We start from the raw sequence: 21038 nt of genomic DNA on the forward strand, positions 1-21038 counted from the left end.
TGGGGGCGGGGATTCTGTCCTAGGACGAAACCACCGGGGGGGAGGCATTGTCCTAAGACCGCAGGCTCCGGGGGAGAAACTGTCGCCCGGAGGTTCTATCCTATGACACCGGATCGATCTACTGGGTAGCAGCTAAGCCTCTCTAACAAAGATCTCAGTATATAATGGCTGGCATTGGATCAGACAGTGGCCCCCAGAAAAGAGATGATAGACTATGGTCATCTTACGTATCTAGTCCCATCAAAGGCCTTAAAAGCCTCCTGCCTAGTCGTGGTCGGGGGAAGGAGACCACTCCTGATGTCGATGGTGGGATATGGACTGAGCATGGCGTATTTCAGACAAAGCCCGAAGCTACTGATAGTGAAATCGGGGAGAAAGTCCAAGTGTCAAATGTAAACATGCATAATAATTCTACAATGTATACTGCTGTATGTGTATACTGCAGCGCGGTTGTAATTTGTATTGCATGCATGTACGTGTATGATGTATGTCACGTGTGTGTATAGTCTATATAGTTTACTGCTCTTTCAGTATACATTCAAATTTACACATGGCCTTCTTTAAATTACGTACAAACATGCACTCAGGATTTTGATGAAGAAAGAAAAGATCAAGCAGAGGCACACTGCCAGTACGCTGACCTTAAGAAAAAGATGACTGAACTGAAGAAAGAACACATTCAAGAGATATCACAAATCACCAAAGACCTAGAACTCCACAAAGGTTTACTGGGAGATGTCGAAGGAGTTAAGTTTGCTTTGGAAAAAGAACTCCGTAATTGGCAAGCTGAAGCTCTTCAGGGAAGAGATGACCTACAGGCCAAGACCAGTCAGGTGAAGGCATACAAGAAACAGGTCGACCAGCTCAAAGAAAAATCTGAAACACAAGAACAACAGGTATAGACATTCAAGTATACACTGTTTATAATACTAATTGCTCACATTATACCTATTTCCAGATGACTATATTAAGCGATCATTTGAAATTACTATCGGAAGAATTGTCGACTGCAAAAAAATCTCTTCAGAAGAAGTCTGACCTTCTACAGGCCCAGGCAAAGAAAGGAAATAGCAAAACTATAGAATTTAAAAAGAAATCTCCTGGTGACCTAGAACTCCATAAAGGTTCACTGGGAGATGTCGATGGAGCATTATACCAAGAACTTAATGATTGGAAAATCGAAGCTCTTCAGAGCAGAGATGATCTGCAGGCTAAAACTAGTCAGGTCAAGGCATACAAGAAACAGGTTGATCAGCTCAGGGAGAAATCTGAACAGCAGGAATGTCAGGTAAACAAGTATTTTATAAATTATATAAGACTGGTATAATTGCTATCATTGCTAATTGTCCATGCATTCAGATGACTAAATTAACGGAGAATTTGACATTACTATCAGAAGAATTGTCGGCTGCAAAAAAATATCTTCAGAAGAAGTCTGACCTCCCACCACTCCAGGCAAAGGAAGAGAAAAGCAAAATTACAGAATTTAAAAAGAAATTCCCTGGTGACCTAGAACTCCACAAAGGTTCACTGGGAGATGTCGATGGAGTAAAGTTAGTAGTGGACCAAGAACTTCGTGACTGGAAAGCTGAAGCTCTTCAGAGCAGAGATGAGTTACAGGCCAAGACCAGTCAGGTCAAGGCATACAAAAAACAGGTCGATCAGCTCAAGGAAATATCCGAACTTCAAAATCACCAGGTATACAGTTCATTTAGTCTAGAGAGTAGATTACCACAAATGTGTGAGCATAGTTGCATGTACTTAAATGTAAATGTCTTTTGATTGGAGCATTTCTAAGAAATGGTGTTGATACCCGTGTGTAGATGAATGACTGAACTACAACATATCCAAAAATGTTTCCATAGAAACATGGATATGTTGTAGTTCAGTCATTTATCTACACACGGGTATCAACACCATTTCTTATATACTCACACATTTGTGGTAATCTACTCTCTAGACTAAATGAACTGTACATGTAGTAAGAACATAATTATACAGTCTATAGAGAGTAAAATATGCATGCATGTGAGCACTTAAATCTATCTCAAGATTGGGGCGTTTCCAAGAGATTGTGCTGATATAGCTACTATTGTCAGTGGCGTGTACAATAGGGGGCTTTGGGGGCTTGAGCACCCCCCTGTCCTCCCAGACAACCATGCTCGTATGAAACTATAATCTATATCACTCAGTAGCTATAGCTTGCTAACTGTGCAGCTCCAGAGGTACGTGCAGTTCTATCTCATTGACAACGATTACAAGTCGTGACCACGCCCAATTGAGCATGCGTAATCAGCATTGCCATTCCAATGTTGTTACGTAATGCATAATAGCTGATCAAGATCCTCTGCACTTTCCCAGTGCAGTCACCTCTTGCTCCACTGAAAGATACTGTGAAGCAATGAGAATGACTGGACATCCCCATTGCAGTGATTGACCAGTTTGCTAGGATGTACCCCAGGAGAATAGTGCATGGAGATCCTACAAGATGACTGACTCATAATTATGTCTTGATACTCCTATTATCACGCTATGCATGTAAGAGACGCGCCACAATAAATGTGAGGGCGTAAAATCGCGCGGCCCAATTTTTTTCTGTGCTTGAGCACCCCTCTGCTTTAATCTCTAGAAATGCCCCTGATTGTGTAGGTGAATGAATAAGCATTAAAAAATATTTTCCCAAAAAAGTGTTATTGTGGGAAATCCATTTAGGTGAAAACGGGGATGATCGAAATAATTATTTGTGAAACATCGATCGGAACTAACGTATTTCTGGACAAATTTTTCTTATCTTTATTTAAGCTTAGCTACTCAGTGTAATTTTTGGACCTTATAGCCGTAAGGTCCTTCTTCAAATCTCTCCTTATAATCGAAACGGAACTAAAACGAGCACTGCGGAGGATGTGTATAGATATTGTAAGCAATATATTATACCGTATAGCGGGAAGTTTGAAATTTTCACGGGTGCAAATTTTCGCTATTTGGCTCCAGAACCCTCAGCACAAAATAATGTCTGTGGGTTCTAATATTCGCATTTCAATTCCAGGAAACCACACCCACCAATAGCTTTGCATGTGAAATACCAGTGCGTCCATGGGAGTTTATCTGGGTTTTAATTTTCGCGTTAAAGCTCTACCCTCGAAAAACGTATACCTATACATGGCCAGACAGCTTATACTAAAGCGTTTGATGTTTATACTATTAGCTCACATTGCCTAACGCATTAATTGTCCAGATGGCTAAATTAAGCGAAAATTTGACATTACTATCAGAAGAATTGTCGACTGCCAAGAAATCTCTTCAGAAAAGTCTGACCTCCCACCAATTCAGGCAAAGAAAGAGAAAAGCAAAATTACGGAACCTACAAATAAATTTACCAGTGAACTTTGTTCAAGTTTTGAGCAGAAACTGGCCATAGCTGAGAAACTCTGTGACGCTCTTCAAACTGATAATGAGGTTTGTAACTAAGTATATACGTATCTCATTCTGTTACAAGTTACAATTGTAAAACGTTCTTTTCATAGTGTCTACGTGAAGCTAAAAGGAAGTCTCAGCTTCTTGAAAAGGCATTGAAAGAGGCTAATGATGATCTAAATGACAAAGTAGTGAACCTTGAGAGAAACTTGAAAGACTTACGAGCCTACATTAAAAGAAAGGAGTCAGAGGTACATGTACGTACGGGATTTGCTATAAGCAACGTTAGTACAAAAAGTAACGTACATGCATGTACATGAGTACTGTTCTGTGCATTCCAAGTATTTATAATATGCATGTATGAGTTTCTTTCCTGCATAGGCTGAGAAATTAGAAAAAAGATGCGACAAGACCCCTAGCGCTGTAGAAAATATGCACCTCGACTCCGTTCAACCTTTGAGAGCTAAAGACACGAACATTTCTGCAGTAAATAATACCCTGGTGTCAACCCCTTTGTCTTATCCACCCTCTGTCCATGGCCAGCCATCCAGCATGCCCAGCCAGTCTCACACTACTCCCTGTGACATCAGTGAGCCAGGTCCTCCAAGTGACGGTATTGGAGAGAACAGTCAATCAAATGCACAATTTCAACACTTAAATGTACAAGGAACGTGTAGCAATGTTGACGAGCAAATGTATAGAGATGGAAACAATTACGTACCTCAAGCTCAAAGTCACGGTGCTGTTGCATCACGTGGGGCCAATGACCCGGTTGTCCCTCACCATCTTTCCAACTCGACTGTCAACCCCCAAAGCAATTATCGTGACCACAACTGGGCTCTCCAGCAACAGTACAACCAGGGTACCCACTATCCTTTCAATTATAGCGTACCACAGCTGTACCCTCAACAAAGGCAGCCTAATTATCAACAACAGCAGTGGCACGGTCAAAACCAACAACAGTACTATGATGGCCAATGTCCCGATGTATACAGTCAGCAACGTCAAGACCAATATCATAGTCAAGACCCACAGCAACAAATGTGGCAGACTAAAGGCCATCAGCAGTATCATGATCAACATTTTGACCAACAACCCGATGTACACCACTACCAACAACAAAATCAGTATGATGCACAGTCAGCACGTAGGAATTTACCTATCGATTTGCAAGGTGATAGTCATTCTCAACGACCTATCTCACATGAAAACACATCAACACCAGTGACTCCGGAGAATGCCTCAACCTACAGCTCATACGGTAGCGCTCGAACTAGCAGTGATATTGGTGTGGATGTACCACCCCCTACGGCTCAAGAAAAGCCCAAACCAAAGCCCCGAATGTTGAACCCTGCTCGACAATCTGATCGTAAACTAATTGAAGTGGGACGGCTTGAGAGGGTAAATGAATCAGAGGTATCATTATTTTTTTATACACTTTATAGTATTATAATGCAGTGTATACATTAATTTTGAGAGTATTGATTATTCACCACAACATTATCAATGACAGCCACGGAATGTACCAGCGAATAACTACCCCTCCCAATGGCAAAGTTGTCAGCCTGGTCTTCCGTATGAACAGCCACAGTCTCCACCACACAACAACCAACAACATGATTACCAGCAAACGCAGCAGAATTGCAGATACCAGAATATTCGTTTACAGCAACCCCAGTGGCAGAGCAAAAGCAATGTCGGCCACTCCGATGGAATCATTCAAACCAACATGGAGAAATCTGCACAAGTTTGTGAGGCCCTTGAAGGAGGTCTAGCAGATTATCAATCGCTGATTAAGAGGTATAGTAACTATATAATTATACTGAACAACATGCTCCCACTAATCAAATACCATGTATACATATCGTTCACTTCTAAAGTGCTGTCTCCGCATACCTCCTCTCATTCTACAGATTACAGGATGGATTGGCTGCATTTCAAAGTGATCACGAAGTCCTAAGGAAGGTAACTGAAGAGCGGGACCATCTCTTGAGGGAGATAGAATACATGACAAGTGATCGTGATAATCTCTTGCGGGAAACAGCTGGTCAGAGGGAAATCATCCAGCACGTAAGAATTGTGGCCAATTGCTAATGCTGACCCTAACATTTATTATATAGGAACAGAAAAGCAATGAAAAGAAGTGTACACATTTAACTGAAGAAATTGATAGGGTTAGGGGTGAGGTTAGTGAAGTATATTACTCCTATTTATGTGGTTTATCCTCATAATACAATATTTTTCTGATAGTGTACAAAGCTACTCACGTCTCTTAAGCAATGCCGAGAAGAATCAGAGCAGAGCATAGCTGAAGTGAGAGGTCGTTGTGAGCAAGAAACCAATAGAAGGATTCAACAAGAGGTAAATACGTGCACCTATATATTATATATAGGGGTACGTTGTGGTCGTTGGATTAAGTCATCAAAATAATCGTATCTTTTCTTCCCCTGCAGAGACAGGCTCATAGGGTGTTTAAGCAACTGGACAGACGTGTGAAGGAGCTGATCATAGTATACCTTAAGGTGACACATTTTCACAGATTTGTTTGCGATTTTACTCATGTTGCTAAACAGGTATTAAATTCTGCCAAGTTGTGAAATTACTCATAATGTTTCTAATTACTCGTAAGTGGTTTTAATGAGGTTCATTCCAATTATATGCGAGTATACAGTAGACTCTCGCTATTCCGGCTCTCTGAAGTACGGCCACCTCGATATACCGGCCATTTGGCTTGGCACGGAATGCTAGCTATATGTTTACTGCACAAAACTCACCCTGAAGTACGGCCACTCGCTGTTCCGTATACCGGCCAGTGCTGGCTATCCCAAACAAGGTTTTCAATGTAATTTTATACGTGTATTACGGCCGAATATGACGTTTTGGGTGTGATTTAGCAAATAAAAACTTAAATAGAGAACAGAATGATTCATCATCCTTCATTATCCTCGAGACAAGAACCGCAAAATTAGTCATTAGATTCGAGGTAAGGTCGTTTAAGCTGCGGCTATTTCCCGAAATACAGCCACCTCGCTATTCCGGCCAAACTGCATGGTCCCAAGGGTGACCGGATTAATGAGAGTCTATACTACTGTATACACATTTTTGCGATTTTACTCTCGTTCGCAGAAATAGCATACTTGCGAAAATATGTCACCTTAAGGTATTCATTTGCAGGATATGATAGGGAGGTTGTCAGGCCCTCACGACCTTACAGCCAAGAGGTTAAGGCTTCTATAGTGAACTCAAAGAAATCCATCCAGTTTTCTGAGCAAAATCGAATTGGAAAAGGCAGTTTTGGATCTGTGTATGCAATCAAATTGAATGGGACTCCATGCATCGCTAAGCGTCTACACGACATACTTATGGGGCGTGGCAAACTAGAAGATGTTGCCCTTCAGGAAAAACGAGCGGTTCATGAAACTTTTTGCCGTGAGTGTATCTTAATGAGACAAGCAAAACATGCCAATGTTGTTAAATTCATTGGAGTACATCGGTAAAGATGAGTTTGATCTGACACTGTTTATGGAACGGCTTCACACTGACCTTGAGGTGTACCTCAGCAGTACCCCAGACGTACCTCTTCCCACTAAGATATCGATTCTTCACGATGTCTCCTGTGGACTACTCTATCTCCACGAGGAGTGCTCTATCATCCATCGTGATCTCACAGCTGCTAACATTCTCCTAACAGCCGACAACCGAGCCAAGATAGCTGACCTTGGTGTCTCGAGAATTTTCGATAGAACTTTTTTACAACTCTCAAAGATTCCAGGCACTCTTCCATACATGCCTCCTGAAGCTCTCAAAGACAGTGCCAAATACGACGAAAGCCTTGACGTCTTTTCATTTGGCGTTCTCACTCTTTGTGTGGGGATTCAGATGTCACCTGATCTCTCCTGGGATCATGTGCCCGATGATGTCCATGCCAAGGGGGAACAGGAGATCTTTAAGAGAAAAATGTGGATTGAGATGATGGAACAAAAACAACCTGAACTAATCTCGCTTGTCCTGTGGTGTTTGTCTGATGACCCCAAAAGCCGACCCAGCACTTATTGTATAAACGTTACCCTTCAAGAAATGAAACATGACCTTTAGCGCTCTATAATTATATAACATGTACTATAGTTAATTAAACTTAAATTTGCTTTTATGTTTCCTGTTAGTGCTTCGGAATCCCTGTATATGTATAACTATTCATTGTGTGCGCATTTGTTGTTTCACCTATTATATACGTATCTATAATTATGATATTATTTGTGTGAAATGTTTTGGGTGGTTTTATTAGTGATATTGATTATGTGATGAGAACATTAATGAAGAGATGGAATGCTATCATGATTCACAGTTGTAACATGGTATTGAATTGCATGGCAGCAACAATCAAAAATAATAATCAGCATGCATATAAATATATTATTTGCACGCATGCTGATTCCGTTGGCGGTAATTACTATCTCTTTTCTATTTAGCACGTCACCAAAAATAGCACCAATATTAATGTTTATAATTAGCTTGCAATAATTATAACACAAAATTAATTTTAACATGATAATTTATAATTTATCGTCAATGTAAAGATCGCCTAAAGGTTTAATTGCCTTCTATAATTATGCTAAATGAGATTAGACGCCAAAATTTACCCGTTATACGGTACCGTATTATACAAGCACATGTACAAGCAAGATAATAATTATTATTATTATTATGTACATGATCCATGATTATAATTATTATAGCATTCAAACAACGTACAGTGTCTGTGCAGTTTTTAACATGTATCCTAAACTTCTGAATCTCTTCCAATCGATGCTGTTTATTGCACACGGGACACACAAGGTTAGGATTGTGGGGAACTTGCTCCATCGTTTTTTGTTCGGTTTTGTCTTGCATGATACCGTTGTATATAAGCTCACCAACTAATTGTACCTCGTCAAGAATATCTTGATTGTTCACTCGTCGTTCAGTATCTTCCATTCTTCCATCTTGGATGTTTGTGCGAGGATTTATGGACATGGTCGACATTGTGTCTACTACAGTATCTATAGAATTCTCCTGACTTCAGCATGAGTGTGTATGGCTCCATCTTCATATGCCTTTCTTGAATCGTGTGCACTTTCTAACAAAGGGATGTTTTGATAATGTGCTCCCGAAGAAATGTCTGGTGGGCTGAGAATTCCATCGATATTATGGTAGAGATGATTTTGAATTCGAAGGTGGTTGGTTCACGTACACTTCCTTTGTGTCAATTTGTGGAATATCAGACAACCGACTGGAAGATTGAGCGTCAATGGCAGTCACAATACCTGAGGGTGGGAATTGGACAATCTGCTGTGAAAGCGGAATTGGTGATCTTGATGTTTGGAATTTTGTTGGAGTTGATGCTTCTACATTGTGTATACCGGTATAACAAATTTAGCTTCTTGCTTTGCTGGCGTATTTAGCACAGCGTTGCTTTCACTTTGGCGTCTGTCTTCGATTCGTGACTTGTCGAGGGCTTGTACTGCGATGCATGTTGTCGACCATCGCGAGAAGTTTGTTTAAATGTAGCAGCTTTTAGAGCCTGCAAAGATAGTAGCAGAGAAACGTTTGACAGGCAATATATAATTATCTGCGCATATATAAACGATTGTGAAGCAAGTAGATCTCGATTGATAACACATATACCTTAATTTCAGCCATTTTCTTCTCTAGGTCATTAAATTGCGTCTCTATTATTTTGCTTTGATTCACAAGGACTAGCTCAGCCTCTTTATACTGCAGTGTCAGCCCGTTTAGCTGGATCTTTATTTTATGTAGCTCTTCATGCAAGTCTTCGACCTCTTTAAACTTTTTGTTGACGAGAGAGATTGTTGGTGTTCTGGTGTCGATTCCTTTAATTGTGTTTGATACCAGTCACACTTGCAAATCATGGCGTCTCTTTCTTTAGCCAACTCAGCAAATTTATTTGATAAATCTACCATAGCAGTGTCCTTATCACGTAGAGTTGGTCGTTGAAACGTTGTTTTTCTGACTGAAGATTTGCATGACTTATTATCTGTAGACTATAACAATTGATTACTATAATAAATAGTATGGCTAAGAGATGGGATTAATGAGTAACAAGCAATGGCAAGGATACTAATTAACCTTGCCAGTGCTAGTGTATATGCACTTTCTATAGATTTTTTTATTTTTATTTAAATTGGCATTTCTATGGTTTCTTTATACCTTCATGAAATTTGTGTAATAATCTATTGGCACATGATCACTCTTAGCAGGTCACCCGCTCTATATATAGTATAATACACTTGATAAGATGCATAGAACTAGGTCTATAGATCTAATTATATCTACAGCATGCAGTACTTTTACAGAAAAAGCACGGCGGGTGCTGATGCCTACTAGTATATAATTAATGCAATTATGATGCAATCAACCAATAGTGGGTAATGATCAACCACGATTGTTGGTAAAAACGATCGATGCCAAAAGTTTAATCAGTCAGCAGAGCTGCTGCTCACTCTTGCAGCTACCGCGCCGTACCAATAGATATAGCTAGCGTTCTAGTGCAGAGCTAACTACTAAGTAGAGTATAGTAACACTCGGTGAACAAGTTTTGCTACGGACACTTCTGAAAAGGCTGCAATGGCATTCCAAGTAAGCAAAACTAGGTGTATAAATTCGAGAACGAGATCCCCAGCTAGAAAAATGGCCGAGAGTACGTGTTCTAGTTCTTTAGAGCTGAGCAAACTAGAACCCAGGAGCACTGATTGTGATTATGATAACTTTGAAGATCTACAGGGTGAAGAGGTTGAGCTAGCAAAGAGAGATGCTACTGCTGATAGTACTGGGTTAGGACGGCTCCTCTTTAGGGGAGTGACTGGAGCTGTTGGTGCTGTGGCTTCTCTTGGTGCGTTTGGACAGAAGAATGGACCAAAAGGCGCTACAAAAATTAAAGAACCTCAATCACACAGACAAACAACCGCGGAAAAGCGAACCGGACCTCAACTACACGTACGTCATTTATTAGTAGCTAGATATAATAGTCGGCCACTAATACGCTACATGTATCTAGTTACCGGTTACGATTACGATAAAATTACTTTATGCTGCACTGATTTTTTGCAGGGAGAAACTGACCTTTTGGATGTTGCCTTTCAGCATTCAGCAGAGCTATTACAGAAGAACGCTGAACTCACAAAGCGTTTGTCAAATTATGAAACAAAGAAGAAGCAAGAAATTAATGATTTCACAGCACATTTGAAAGAGTTGAAACGTGCTGTGACAGTATTGAACAGAGATTGTGAGAAAAAGGACAAAAAGATTGCAGAGATGAAAACGTTGGTTCAAAAACTCTCTGACAAGAAGCGAGATGGGTCATCAGAACTTGCAAGGGCTCTCCATGAAAAAGATACCCAAATTGAAGCGTTAGCACAATTACTTCAAACAGAAAAAGTCAAACTCAGGGTTACTTGTACCGAGGTAAAAGAAAAGCAAAAGGAATCTGAAGAGTACAAGAAACAAACTCAAGAACTTTCCAACGAACTAAAGAAATATAATCGTGTGGATATTACCTTTGATAAAGACATTATTAGCGATTCGGGTGCTACTCACGACACAATCCATACACCCCAAGATAAAGAGGTGCAAGAATTAAATGAAGCAATACAGTCAGAGCCAACAGAATCACCTGGTGAATCAGTTGCATTGGAGAAAGTAGACCAGTTACAAGAAGCACTTCGAGAGAAAGAAATGCAATTAGCCAATCCAGAAAATCAACTGAAAGAGTATGAAGCTAAGGTGCTTGAAATGGAGCAGGTCAGAGATCACTCAAAGAGTCAGAGCAAGGCTATGCTGGTAGTGAAACAAGAGCTGGATGCAACCAAGGTGAATGAATGGCAATGTTTGGTATACATTGTACGTGTATAAGAATCATTAGCACGGTAGTGGGGGTGGGGCACGATCTTTAACAGTTGGGTCCAGCACTACTTCGAGTTTTGGGTGGGCAGGGCTCATCTGTAGAGTCTCAAATTTAATATTAATTTTATACCATGTGTTTCGGTGCTGTAACAGAAAGAAACGTTAATTTGAAAAACCCTCATTCAAATGCGTTATTCTTATGTAGAAACACATGCAAGTTGATGGTCAAATAGGTGATCAAGCGTCTCAAATAAAGAAAGAGGTGTAACGAGAAGTAGTGCTGGACCCAACTGTTAAAAATCGTGCCCCACCCCCAATTAGTTGGAGCATGCAAGACTATACCAACCCACAATCTTGTTTTCTTACTTTAGTGCACATGCTCTTCCAACCCTACTCTTTCCCATTTTTTCACAAAATGTTTTTTGCACTTGTGTTGTTTAGGGATTTCACTAATAATTAACATGCCATAGATGTCGCCTGATGATCTTGTGCAATACATTGGCTCCATGGAATGTCAGGTGGCTGATACAGAGGTACGTACATTACGTTTAGGTGCTCAATTACATTGTACAGCAATGTAAAATTATTATATGTATATTTTAGACCCACTGTCGTAAACTCGAGGCTCAACTCAATGGTGCCAGAGAAGATTACGACATTGCACAGCAAGCATTGAGGGACACTAGGGAAGGTTTAGAGGCTGAGCTTGAAAGTGTTAGAGTGAGTCGACTGTTAGTACGTGTGACACTTGACCATGACTCTGTTTGTAAGTAACATTATCATATTTCATGTATATAGGAGACCCACTGTAAGTTGTCGACTTCCAAGAGTTCAATGGAGGCTAAACTATTTCAGGCCCTAGACAATTTATCTGTCGAGAAAGAAGCATTCGTACAGGAGCGAGCAGTTCTGAAACAAGAGATTGTTGACCTTCACGATAAGCTGGCAATCACCACAGCAGAGGTAAGTATATAATTATGGTATTGTTCACTTCATGTACATGTTCACCATTACAGGCTGAGCTGTACAAAGAAGACTTTGAGAGTGAGCGGAAAGATAGGGAAAAAATCACGATCTTAGAGAAGAGATGAGATGTATTTGTGATGAAAAGGTTCACGCAATGGCAAAGGAACGACATGCGTTTGAGGAATGTATACAAAATCTGACAAGAGAACTTCAAGGACTGTCTAATGAAAAAGAGGGCTTACTAGAAATAAGAGCATTTACTAGGCAGCACAAGCCTCAACAGAACGACAAACAGATCCATGAGCTTCAAGAGCAGCTCTACGTAGCACATCAGAAGGCCATCACAGCTCAAGAGGAAGTCCAGGCAAAGACAGCTCAGGTCAAACAGTACAAGAAGAAAGATGACCAACGGGAGGAAAAAGTAAATAATTATATCACAATTCATATTCCCAATGTTTCCCAATACATAGTTATATACATGTACAGTGTATTTGCACTCGACCCGACCCAATGTTGTGATACTTCCTGTTGAAATACTTGGGTTTGGGTTTTTTGGGGTTTGGGGGTTTGGGTACGTCCCACAATTTTGCATTTTTCCTAATTTTTGTCTACAGCTCATCAGTCTGGATGTGAGGAACCAGGAACTGGTTCAGGAGATGGAGAGGGTCAGGAGTGAGCTGATAAAGGCGAAAACTGAGAGCGCAAATTTACTAAAGGAGGAGAAAAAATTGAATCAAAACGAAATGAAGAAAATTTGCCTGGAGCTGGAAAGAGCTCTCAAAAAGACGTCAAAATCTAAGGCCCATGATGAACTGCTGAAGGTGGAACTGGTCAATAATGTAAGTTAAATTTGGGCGTAAACTATTTATAAGAATTGTTTTTGCAGTCACTTCGTGTTGACAAAGAAAGATTAAGCGGATCTCTTCAAGAAGTACAGGAACAGTTTGCTCGTCTGAAGCTTGAGTTAAAGAAGGAGGTTACTAATACCATACCCACCACTCCTCCTACGTATACCGAATCTACAATACCAATTCAACCCAACCAGGTACGAAATTTTTTGTTGCTAACCAGCATGTTACATTTTGAAGCCTGAACCTATCGTCATGTATATACATGTAAATGCACTACCATTTTGAGGCCCGACATTTTTGAGGATTGACCTAGTTGGGCGTGGCCCATCTTGGACACTCACGTGGGGTTGGGCACCACTGCAATGCCTGGTTTTGTTCCGCTGGTACTTAGTCTTAGGTGTGGCTATAAGCATAAATAAATATCCCAAGTGGGCGGTAACCACCAAGCTCGGTTAGAATGCTATAATAGTCAATTGTGCATACCACTAGCTCTAACTGACCTGGCGTGTTCCTGGATCAAGCTGGCCTGTCTACTATTGTTGCATTTTGATTTGACTATAAGAGAAGTGAGTCGTTCATTAATGAACCACGCCTTCAGCACTTGAACTCTGCAATCTGATTGGACTGCAAAATTTCTGCAGCAGGAACAAAACCTGACATTGCAGTGGTACCCAACCCTATGTGAGTGTCCAGAGTGGGCCGATTGACCCAGAAATTTAGTGTGGGGAATGGACTGAATAAGTGTCATGAGTTGACTGCTTACAGAAAGCCACTCTTTAATCTTTGCATATTATAGCACATAAAAGAACAATTTTCGTGCAATTAATTTTTGTGCAGAATTGCTAAGCAACGAAAACAGCGAAAATTAATCCCCTCTAAAATTTCACGCTATACGGTATTTATACGAGTGACATGTATACGTGTATATTGCTCCTGCTTTTTCAGTTTTGTTTACAGGTCTCTGTCAAACACGATACTCCTCAAGCAAGGAGCTCACACCCCACCGCTATACCAAGACCCGATCCGAACAACGAGCACAGTATAGCTCAGCAACCACCAACCATGCCTAACGTGAACATTGTTCCTCAAGCAACGCAGGACAACTATAACCCACAACCCGAGGCTAGACTTGTACCCAACTCGCCAACTGAAGGTCGCTCGTCTATGAACTTTGACGACCCTAGGCCAGCTTATGATAGGGTAGAGGTAAATGGTTTTCGAAATGCTGCCGGGCAAAACGAACGGCAATCGTCTACTGGACCACAACCCGATAATAGCATCCGCTATCCTCCGGGTTTGCAAGTAAAGCAAAGTCATAGTAGTGCCCCTAGCAGCACCAATTTAGCGCTATCGGAACAAGCGGCTAGCCCCACTGATGCCTTAAATAGAATGTCACTGGTTTTGGGCGATCAACAGTTGGAGAGACCCTCCAATATTCCTTCCGACTTCAGTCAAAGTCAGTACCCTGCTAACACTCACCAAGGAGGTGGCTATCAAGATCCAGTCAGTAACTATCAGGGTCAAAGTGGCTTTGATAACTTGCCACAAGATCAGTATCAGAATCAGTACATGCATCAGAATCAGCCACGGCGAGAATCACCCAGTATGCACCGGCACCCCTCTCAATGGCCTAACCATGACCAGTTTCACCAGATGGAGGTTACTAATACCACCACTCAACCTCCCATACCCATCCAGGTACATTCCCGTGATTCCAGTCATTATGCTAGTATATATGTATTGTGAATTAATGTTTTGTGCAGGAGTATACGTTATGTGAATGCACATGTCCTCATACAATATACGTACATGTGCATGCGTGTGTGAGCTACATGCATGTATCCTAGGTTTCTAGTCAGGATTTGAGTTACAAAATAATGCTTCGTTTTCAATTAAGTTACCTAGTTTTGCTTACATGTACTTGGAATACCATTGCAGCCTTTTCAGAATAGTGCGTAGCAAAACTTGTCCATTGGAGTGAGTGTTGCTACTCTGCTTAGTAGTTATATAGCTCTGCACTAGAACGCTTGCTATTTGTTTCATGCAGCAGCAACTAATTTTATGGACTTCGAACATTTTGCATCCTTTTTAGCAACAATCATTCCTGTTTCTAATTATATCAGGGTCATTACCAAGATCGGTATCAGAATCAACCACAGCCACGGAATGTACCACCCAGTAACCACCCCTCTCAATGGCCAAACCAGCAACCATACCTACAAGACCACCTCTACCAGCAGCAGCCTGACGAACAGTATGAACATCCATTCAGTCAGCGACAATCATTTCAGTGGGATAACACTTCCTCTCAAGAACGTATGGAGTCACAAAATTACCCAAACAGAAGGTCCCCCCACAATTATCCCCGAAGCTTGTCTTATCCAGCCCACATCAGTTCACAAGAAGATTCTTCATTGTCGAGTACCTCTCTTTCAGAGAGCCCTAATCCATCGTACAGCCCTACCCAAGTAGCTATGCTCCCTCCCCCTCAGGCAAGACCTAGACCCAAACCACGAAAAGCTAATCGCAAGTTGTCGCAACAAAGAGAAGAGAATGAACTTGAAAAAGGCCTGTCAACTGAGATTAAAAAAATTGTGGGTGATTTATTTTATCAGCAATACGAGAGTGAGAAGCAACAAACTAACGAACAGGTTCCTCCCGATCCCAACCTGGTGTGTCATGTGTGCTCCAAGCAACACAGACTGGGGGAGATTCAGAAGTATCGAAAACACGTGAAAGAGTGTGAGAGAGAGCAGGGAGTGAGAGCTGAGGAGGCGGTGAGTGAAGTATTATCAATACATTATAATGTTGAGAGTTATTATCATAAATTATAACCGCAACTATTTTTAGCGTCATGTTGTGGTGTTTGGTGGGTGCCACAGTTTTTGCTGTGTGGTGGTATTTTGTCTATATGTAAATCAACTGTGATAACATTATATTTTTGCTCCCCTCATGTCATTTGAGGGTAGAAAATGTCTATTTACCAAGACATACCTTATTTAGGCCGTGTATCCTATACAGAGATCAAACAGTGCATGTTCACTCAGCTAGTTCATCTATAGGGTGTTGCACCCTCGGAATACATAAAACTGCCCTCGGGTACAAATCCAATACACAATTTTCTTTGTAACCTCCAATTCCTATAGTAAATGCACTAGAAGCTACAGAAGGATCCCTAAACCGACCTAACCCGCTGAGTTAGCACTTTTATCTCGGTTAGGGGTTAGGGTTAGTAATTTGTATTACTGAGCATTTGTGTTACATCTCCTGTTATTCTATGAATCGTAGTAATTTAAACCATCATTGCTGGGAAGTGCAGCAACAACTGTGACTATTATATAAACTTAGTTTCTGGCTCATTACTTTGAGTATGACTATGCTACTCGCTTTCTAGTGTCACTGAGTATTGTTAGCATCATTTACTACTAGTAGAAGGCTACGATCGTTGGCTTAGCTAGAATAGCTATACGTTTCTCTGCAAGTTTCCATATATCTTTTATTTGTCTCCGTGCACGCACAATCCTCCGTAAAACATTTTAATCTAATTATGACCAACCTCCTTTGTCCATAGCAAGGCAGTAAAAAGCGATATTCAGGCTGGTAAGACTGACCATTTTTTGTAGCTAAGTATACATGTAGGTAATGGTCTTCAATATCGTAATCAATTAGTGAAATAGTTAGGCCTATATGAGATTTTCCATCTTATTGAATGACTAAAAAAATTGCCTAGCCATTAGTGGCCTGACCACTCGAAACTTGCTAGCTACATGTATGTACAACTATCATGTACATGTATAGTACGGTTAAGGATATTATGTTTCACCCACGGGAAAACGATTTATCACTATCGTTACGTTTTTTAATGGACAATACAAGCCGCAATAAATTACTTTCTCAACTTTTTGGCAGTAAATTTTAACGTGGATAAACCTAAAAACGTTCAACTGAGAGATTAACGGCCAGACAGTTGATAAAAGCCAACTTATTTCGAGCTACTCGCCTCTTAATTATGAAGTTGACAACGAACACAGTATAGCGCAACATTTTCACGGATTTCGTGGGTTAGCAATCCTACACGAAAATTAAGTCCACGAAAATTGTTCTATAACGTTGCAAAGATTAAAGGTGTGGCTTCTGGTAAGCAGTCATTCCACAAACATTGTGCAACGAAATGCTTTTAGAGGCCATTCCACGAAATATAAGTACCTCGAACAGTTCGCCCTATACGGTATCTCGTCGTCTGACCTTACGTATAATTATAGTAATACCAAAAAAGCCTAATGCAAATTGACGTAAAAAATAGCAGTTTTGATGGACACTAACTTGTCTCATTCATGCATCTTCATAATCATAGCATTCTTACACAAAACAATAGCAATATAAACACAGCAGACTTTGATCTTTGAACCTGCAAAATAGAAAAAGCTGACAGAAGGAAAGCGCCTCGCCTCGGTGCATGGAGGCACCAAACATGAAGTTCTACTAGATCAAGCAAGATTATAGATAAGTAATACTCCATATTCCAAGTAAGCAAACCTCGAACGAAACATTATTTTACATTGCAATCCAAGAAAACAAGTCTATAGAAATATACTCTTACTGCATGGCACTTCATTGATCCTTGAACCGCTGTAACACTAGTACTCTACCTACACACACACACATGCACAATCTACCGTATACCACCTCATATGCACACTCTACCGCATTATGCCTCGCATTATGCCTCGCTTGCACATACGCAGACCAAGGCATAATAAAACTCATGAATATTCAGAGAGACCGCAATACAAGAATGCATATTACTTTGTTTCTATTCGTTTATCTATGGTTTATAGTACTGTTTTACATGTATATAATTATGTACATGTTATCTCTTATATAATATTATGCAGGCCGCTAAACTTGCATCGGACACAAAACCATTCTCTATAAAACATTCTACTGATCCAAGGGATTGAACTGGAAAATTTATCTGAAAATTGTTCAAGTTTGCCACTTCTGTGCTGAAAGCTATTTGTAGCCTATAATTATAATATGTAAATTGAAAGCCTAATTCTACGTACATGCATGATTGCAGTATACAATTTTTACAAGCATAAAAAAAAAAACGGTGCTGTTTCTAGCGTACTTATACTTTTTATTACTTCAAAAATGATTTTATCTCAGACTTCATGATTATTTTTAAAAACAAAAGTTGGTACATGCATGGATTGCTATATACACCTATGGAACACAGAATGTAACTGGTGTGTGCATCCAATATAATAGGAAAATTAATTTTGACTATCGATTACGTACTGACGTGATACCGTTGTATAAAGCTCACCACCTCGTCAACAACGTCTTGATCTTTCACTCGTTGTTAAGATCATTCTTCCAGCTTGATTGTTTTATGGACATGGTCTAAATAGTTATTGGGTTGAATAACGGCTAGACTATAAGTCATGAATTAGCTCAGTCTCCATCTGTGCAGTTTTGAACATGTATCCTAAACTTCTGAATCTTTCCCAATCGATGCTGTTTATTGCACACAGGACACACAAGGTTAGGATCGTGGGGAACTTATTTTGCTTCATGCATGGTTGGCTCTCTGGTTCTGTCTTTCATTATACCATTGTATAAATTATACCCTCACCAGTTTGTACCTCGTCTTGATCGTTCACTTAATTAAATGTAGCAGCTTTTAGAGCCTGCAAAGATAGTAGCAGAGAAACGGTAATAATAATTATAATTATTATGCGTATAAACGATTGTGAAGCTATGTACGTATCACATCATGCAGGTAAGGATCTCGAACAGAACTATTGATAACATACCTTAATTTCAGCCATTTTCTTCTGTAGGTCATTAAATTCTGAGATCTATACATGTAAAATCTATACATGTAAAATGCATCCTTGTCATGACTCAAGGCTATCTTAGAGCCTCTATCATCATTATTCTCATTCATAAATTTGTCAAAACTCTCTCAAATAACGCTCTCAGTGCTGGAACAACTAGTGACTCTTTGAGTAGCCATTTTTATTTGGAATAATCGTATACTACACTGTATGCAATAAAAACACCGGAAACTACCGTCGTTTCATATCCAGTATCTATGGATGACGCGTGAGTATAGACAGAGGAGTGGCTATAATTATAGTGTCCAGCCCCACCCCAAATAAAGGGGAAGCACCACTCACGCGAGTGTCGTGTCAAGGGAGATCCCCAGCTAGCTAATTAAGCAGATACTGAAAAATGGCCGAGAGTACAGAGCTAGAGCTGAGCAATCTACAACACAAGAGCACTGGTTGGGATAATCAAGGCTTTGAAGATCTACAGAGTGAAGAGGTTGAGCTAGCAAAGAGAGATGCTACTACTGCTGATAGTACTGGGTTAGGACGGCTCCTCTTTAGGGGAGTGACTGGAGCTGTTGATGCTGTGGCTTCTCTTGGTGCGTTTGGACAGAAGAATGGACCAAAAGGCGCTACAAAAATTAAAGAACCTCAATCACACAGGCAAACAACCGCGGAAAAGCGAACCGGACCTCAACTACACGTATGTCATTTATTAGTAGCTAGATATAATAGTCGGCCACTAATACGCTATCTAGTTACCGGTTACGATTACGATAAAATTACTTTATGCTGCACTGATTTTTTGCAGGGAGAAACTGACCTTTTGGATGTTGCCTTTCAGCATTCAGCAGAGCTATTACAGAAGAACGCTGAACTCACAAAGCATTTGTCAAATTATGAAACAAAGAAGAAGCAAGAAATTAATGATCTCACAGCACATTTGAAAGAGTTGAAACGTGCTGTGACAGTATTGAACAGAGATTGTGAGAAAAAAGACAAAAAGATTGCAGAGATGAAAACGTTGGTTCAAAAACTCTCTGACAAGAAGCGAGATGGGTCATCAGAACTTGCAAGGGCTCTCCATGAAAAAGATACCCAAATTGAAGCGTTAGCACAATTACTTCAAACAGAAAAAGTCAAACTCAGGGTTACTTGTACCGAGGTAAAAGAAAAGCAAAAGGAATCTGAAGAGTACAAGAAACAAACTCAAGAACTTTCCAACGAACTAAAGAAATATAATCGTGTGGATATTACCTTTGATAAAGACATTATTAGCGATTCGGGTGCTACTCACGACACAATCCATACACCCCAAGATAAAGAGGTGCAAGAATTAAATGAAGCAATACAGTCAGAGCCAACAGAATCACCTGGTGAATCAGTTGCATTGGAGAAAGTAGACCAGTTACAAGAAGCACTTCGAGAGAAAGAAATGCAATTAGCCAATCCAGAAAATCAACTGAAAGAGTATGAAGCTAAAGTGCTTGAAATGGAGCAGGTCAGAGATCACTCAAAGAGTCAGAGCAAGGCTCTGCTGGTAGTGAAACAAGAGCTGGATGCAACCAAGGTGAATGAATGGCAATGTTTGGTATACATTGTACGTGTATAAGAATCATTAGCACGGTAGTGGGGGTGGGGCACGATCTTTAACAGTTGGGTCCAGCACTACTTCGAGTTTTGGGTGGGCAGGGCTCATCTGTAGAGTCTCAAATTTAATATTAATTTTATACCATGTGTTTCGGTGCTGTAACAGAAAGAAACGTTAATTTGAAAAACCCTCATTCAAATGCGTTATTCTTATGTAGAAACACATGCAAGTTGATGGTCAAATAGGTGATCAAGCGTCTCAAATAAAGAAAGAGGTGTAACGAGAAGTAGTGCTGGACCCAACTGTTAAAAATCGTGCCCCACCCCCAACTAGTTGGAGCATGCAAGACTATACCAACCCACAATCTTGTTTTCTTACTTTAGTGCACATGCTCTTCCAACCCTACTCTTTCCCATTTTTTCACAAAACGTTTTTTGCACTTGTGTTGTTTAGGGATTTCACTAATAATTAACATGCCAT

The 21038-nt window shown here is 40.3% G+C and overlaps 6 protein-coding genes across 13 annotated transcripts in view; all 6 read left to right on the forward strand.

The window, feature by feature from the left end:
- Window positions 1-18184, forward strand: part of LOC135335190 (ankyrin repeat domain-containing protein 27-like) — a 77460-nt gene extending 59276 nt beyond the window's left edge. Inside the window, exons 1-6 of one of the 3 annotated variants that reach the window (XM_064530662.1) lie at window positions 12400-12700; window positions 12894-13118; window positions 13166-13324; window positions 14088-14828; window positions 15254-15907; window positions 18026-18184. In XM_064530662.1, the coding sequence (XP_064386732.1) occupies window positions 12401-12700; window positions 12894-13118; window positions 13166-13324; window positions 14088-14828; window positions 15254-15907; window positions 18026-18091 (2145 nt within the window). In that variant the 5' untranslated portion in view covers window position 12400 and the 3' untranslated portion in view covers window positions 18092-18184. Of the gene's footprint in view, window positions 1-12399; window positions 12701-12893; window positions 13119-13165; window positions 13325-14075; window positions 14829-15253; window positions 15908-18025 lie in introns of those variants that run through there. The other 2 variants (XM_064530656.1, XM_064530644.1) reach the window with 2 other exon arrangements.
- The window catches only part of LOC135334204 (uncharacterized), a gene marked incomplete in the record, with an annotated part of 688739 nt that overhangs the window by 153342 nt on the left and 514359 nt on the right, over window positions 1-21038 (forward strand).
- LOC135336128 (coiled-coil domain-containing protein 88B-like) lies at window positions 104-3664 on the forward strand. 2 transcript variants are annotated; one of them, XM_064531887.1, is made up of 6 exons: window positions 104-383; window positions 588-896; window positions 959-1288; window positions 1360-1698; window positions 3236-3456; window positions 3525-3664. In XM_064531887.1, the coding sequence occupies exons 1-5, from the start codon at window positions 165-167 to the stop codon at window positions 3416-3418; spliced, it is 1380 nt and encodes a 459-aa protein (XP_064387957.1). In that variant the 5' UTR covers window positions 104-164; the 3' UTR covers window positions 3419-3456; window positions 3525-3664. The 2 variants fall into 2 exon arrangements, with proteins under 2 accessions (XP_064387957.1, XP_064387956.1); XM_064531886.1 differs by having other exon boundaries at window positions 105-392.
- LOC135335577 (cytadherence high molecular weight protein 3-like) lies at window positions 3526-7716 on the forward strand. Its single transcript, XM_064531109.1, has 8 exons — window positions 3526-3665; window positions 3796-4815; window positions 4928-5214; window positions 5328-5484; window positions 5535-5600; window positions 5665-5775; window positions 5868-5936; window positions 6594-7716. The coding sequence occupies exons 2-8, from the start codon at window positions 3847-3849 to the stop codon at window positions 6909-6911; spliced, it is 1977 nt and encodes a 658-aa protein (XP_064387179.1). The 5' UTR covers window positions 3526-3665; window positions 3796-3846; the 3' UTR covers window positions 6912-7716.
- Window positions 10072-12469, forward strand: LOC135336037 (adventurous-gliding motility protein Z-like). The gene is made up of 6 exons (XM_064531809.1): window positions 10072-10407; window positions 10522-11280; window positions 11784-11846; window positions 11917-12033; window positions 12112-12276; window positions 12330-12469. Exons 1-6 carry the CDS (start codon window positions 10102-10104, stop codon window positions 12402-12404), a joined length of 1485 nt encoding a protein of 494 aa, XP_064387879.1. The 5' UTR covers window positions 10072-10101; the 3' UTR covers window positions 12405-12469.
- LOC135334460 (cingulin-like protein 1) overlaps window positions 19345-21038 on the forward strand; it is a 40055-nt gene continuing 38361 nt past the window's right edge. For all 5 annotated transcript variants that reach the window (XM_064529667.1, XM_064529634.1, XM_064529650.1 and 2 more), the window contains exons 1-2: window positions 19345-19670; window positions 19779-20537. In XM_064529667.1, the coding sequence (XP_064385737.1) occupies window positions 19371-19670; window positions 19779-20537 (1059 nt within the window). In that variant the 5' untranslated portion in view covers window positions 19345-19370. The remainder of the gene's footprint in view (window positions 19671-19778; window positions 20538-21038) is intronic.

The sequence above is a fragment of the Halichondria panicea genome, chromosome 1 (genome assembly GCF_963675165.1).
Source record: "Halichondria panicea chromosome 1, odHalPani1.1, whole genome shotgun sequence".
In the NCBI taxonomy this organism is placed as follows: domain Eukaryota; kingdom Metazoa; phylum Porifera; class Demospongiae; order Suberitida; family Halichondriidae; genus Halichondria; species Halichondria panicea.

Excerpts from the sequence above, each read along its gene's own strand:
- LOC135335577 (XM_064531109.1), top strand. The coding sequence starts at position 3,847 with ATGCACCTCGACTCCGTTCAACCTTTGAGAGCTAAAGACACGAACATT. Across the intron at positions 5,485-5,534 it reads AGAGGGAAATCATCCAGCAC|GAACAGAAAAGCAATGAAAA; the intron begins GTAAGAATTGTG and ends TTTATTATATAG. Across the intron at positions 5,937-6,593 it reads TGATCATAGTATACCTTAAG|GATAGGGAGGTTGTCAGGCC; the intron begins GTGACACATTTT and ends TTTGCAGGATAT.
- LOC135336037 (XM_064531809.1), top strand. The coding sequence starts at position 10,102 with ATGGCCGAGAGTACGTGTTCTAGTTCTTTAGAGCTGAGCAAACTAGAA. Across the intron at positions 11,847-11,916 it reads GTCAGGTGGCTGATACAGAG|ACCCACTGTCGTAAACTCGA; the intron begins GTACGTACATTA and ends TGTATATTTTAG. Across the intron at positions 12,277-12,329 it reads TGGCAATCACCACAGCAGAG|GCTGAGCTGTACAAAGAAGA; the intron begins GTAAGTATATAA and ends TCACCATTACAG.
- LOC135336128 (XM_064531886.1), top strand. The coding sequence starts at position 165 with ATGGCTGGCATTGGATCAGACAGTGGCCCCCAGAAAAGAGATGATAGA. Across the intron at positions 897-958 it reads CTGAAACACAAGAACAACAG|ATGACTATATTAAGCGATCA; the intron begins GTATAGACATTC and ends ACCTATTTCCAG. Across the intron at positions 1,289-1,359 it reads CTGAACAGCAGGAATGTCAG|ATGACTAAATTAACGGAGAA; the intron begins GTAAACAAGTAT and ends CCATGCATTCAG.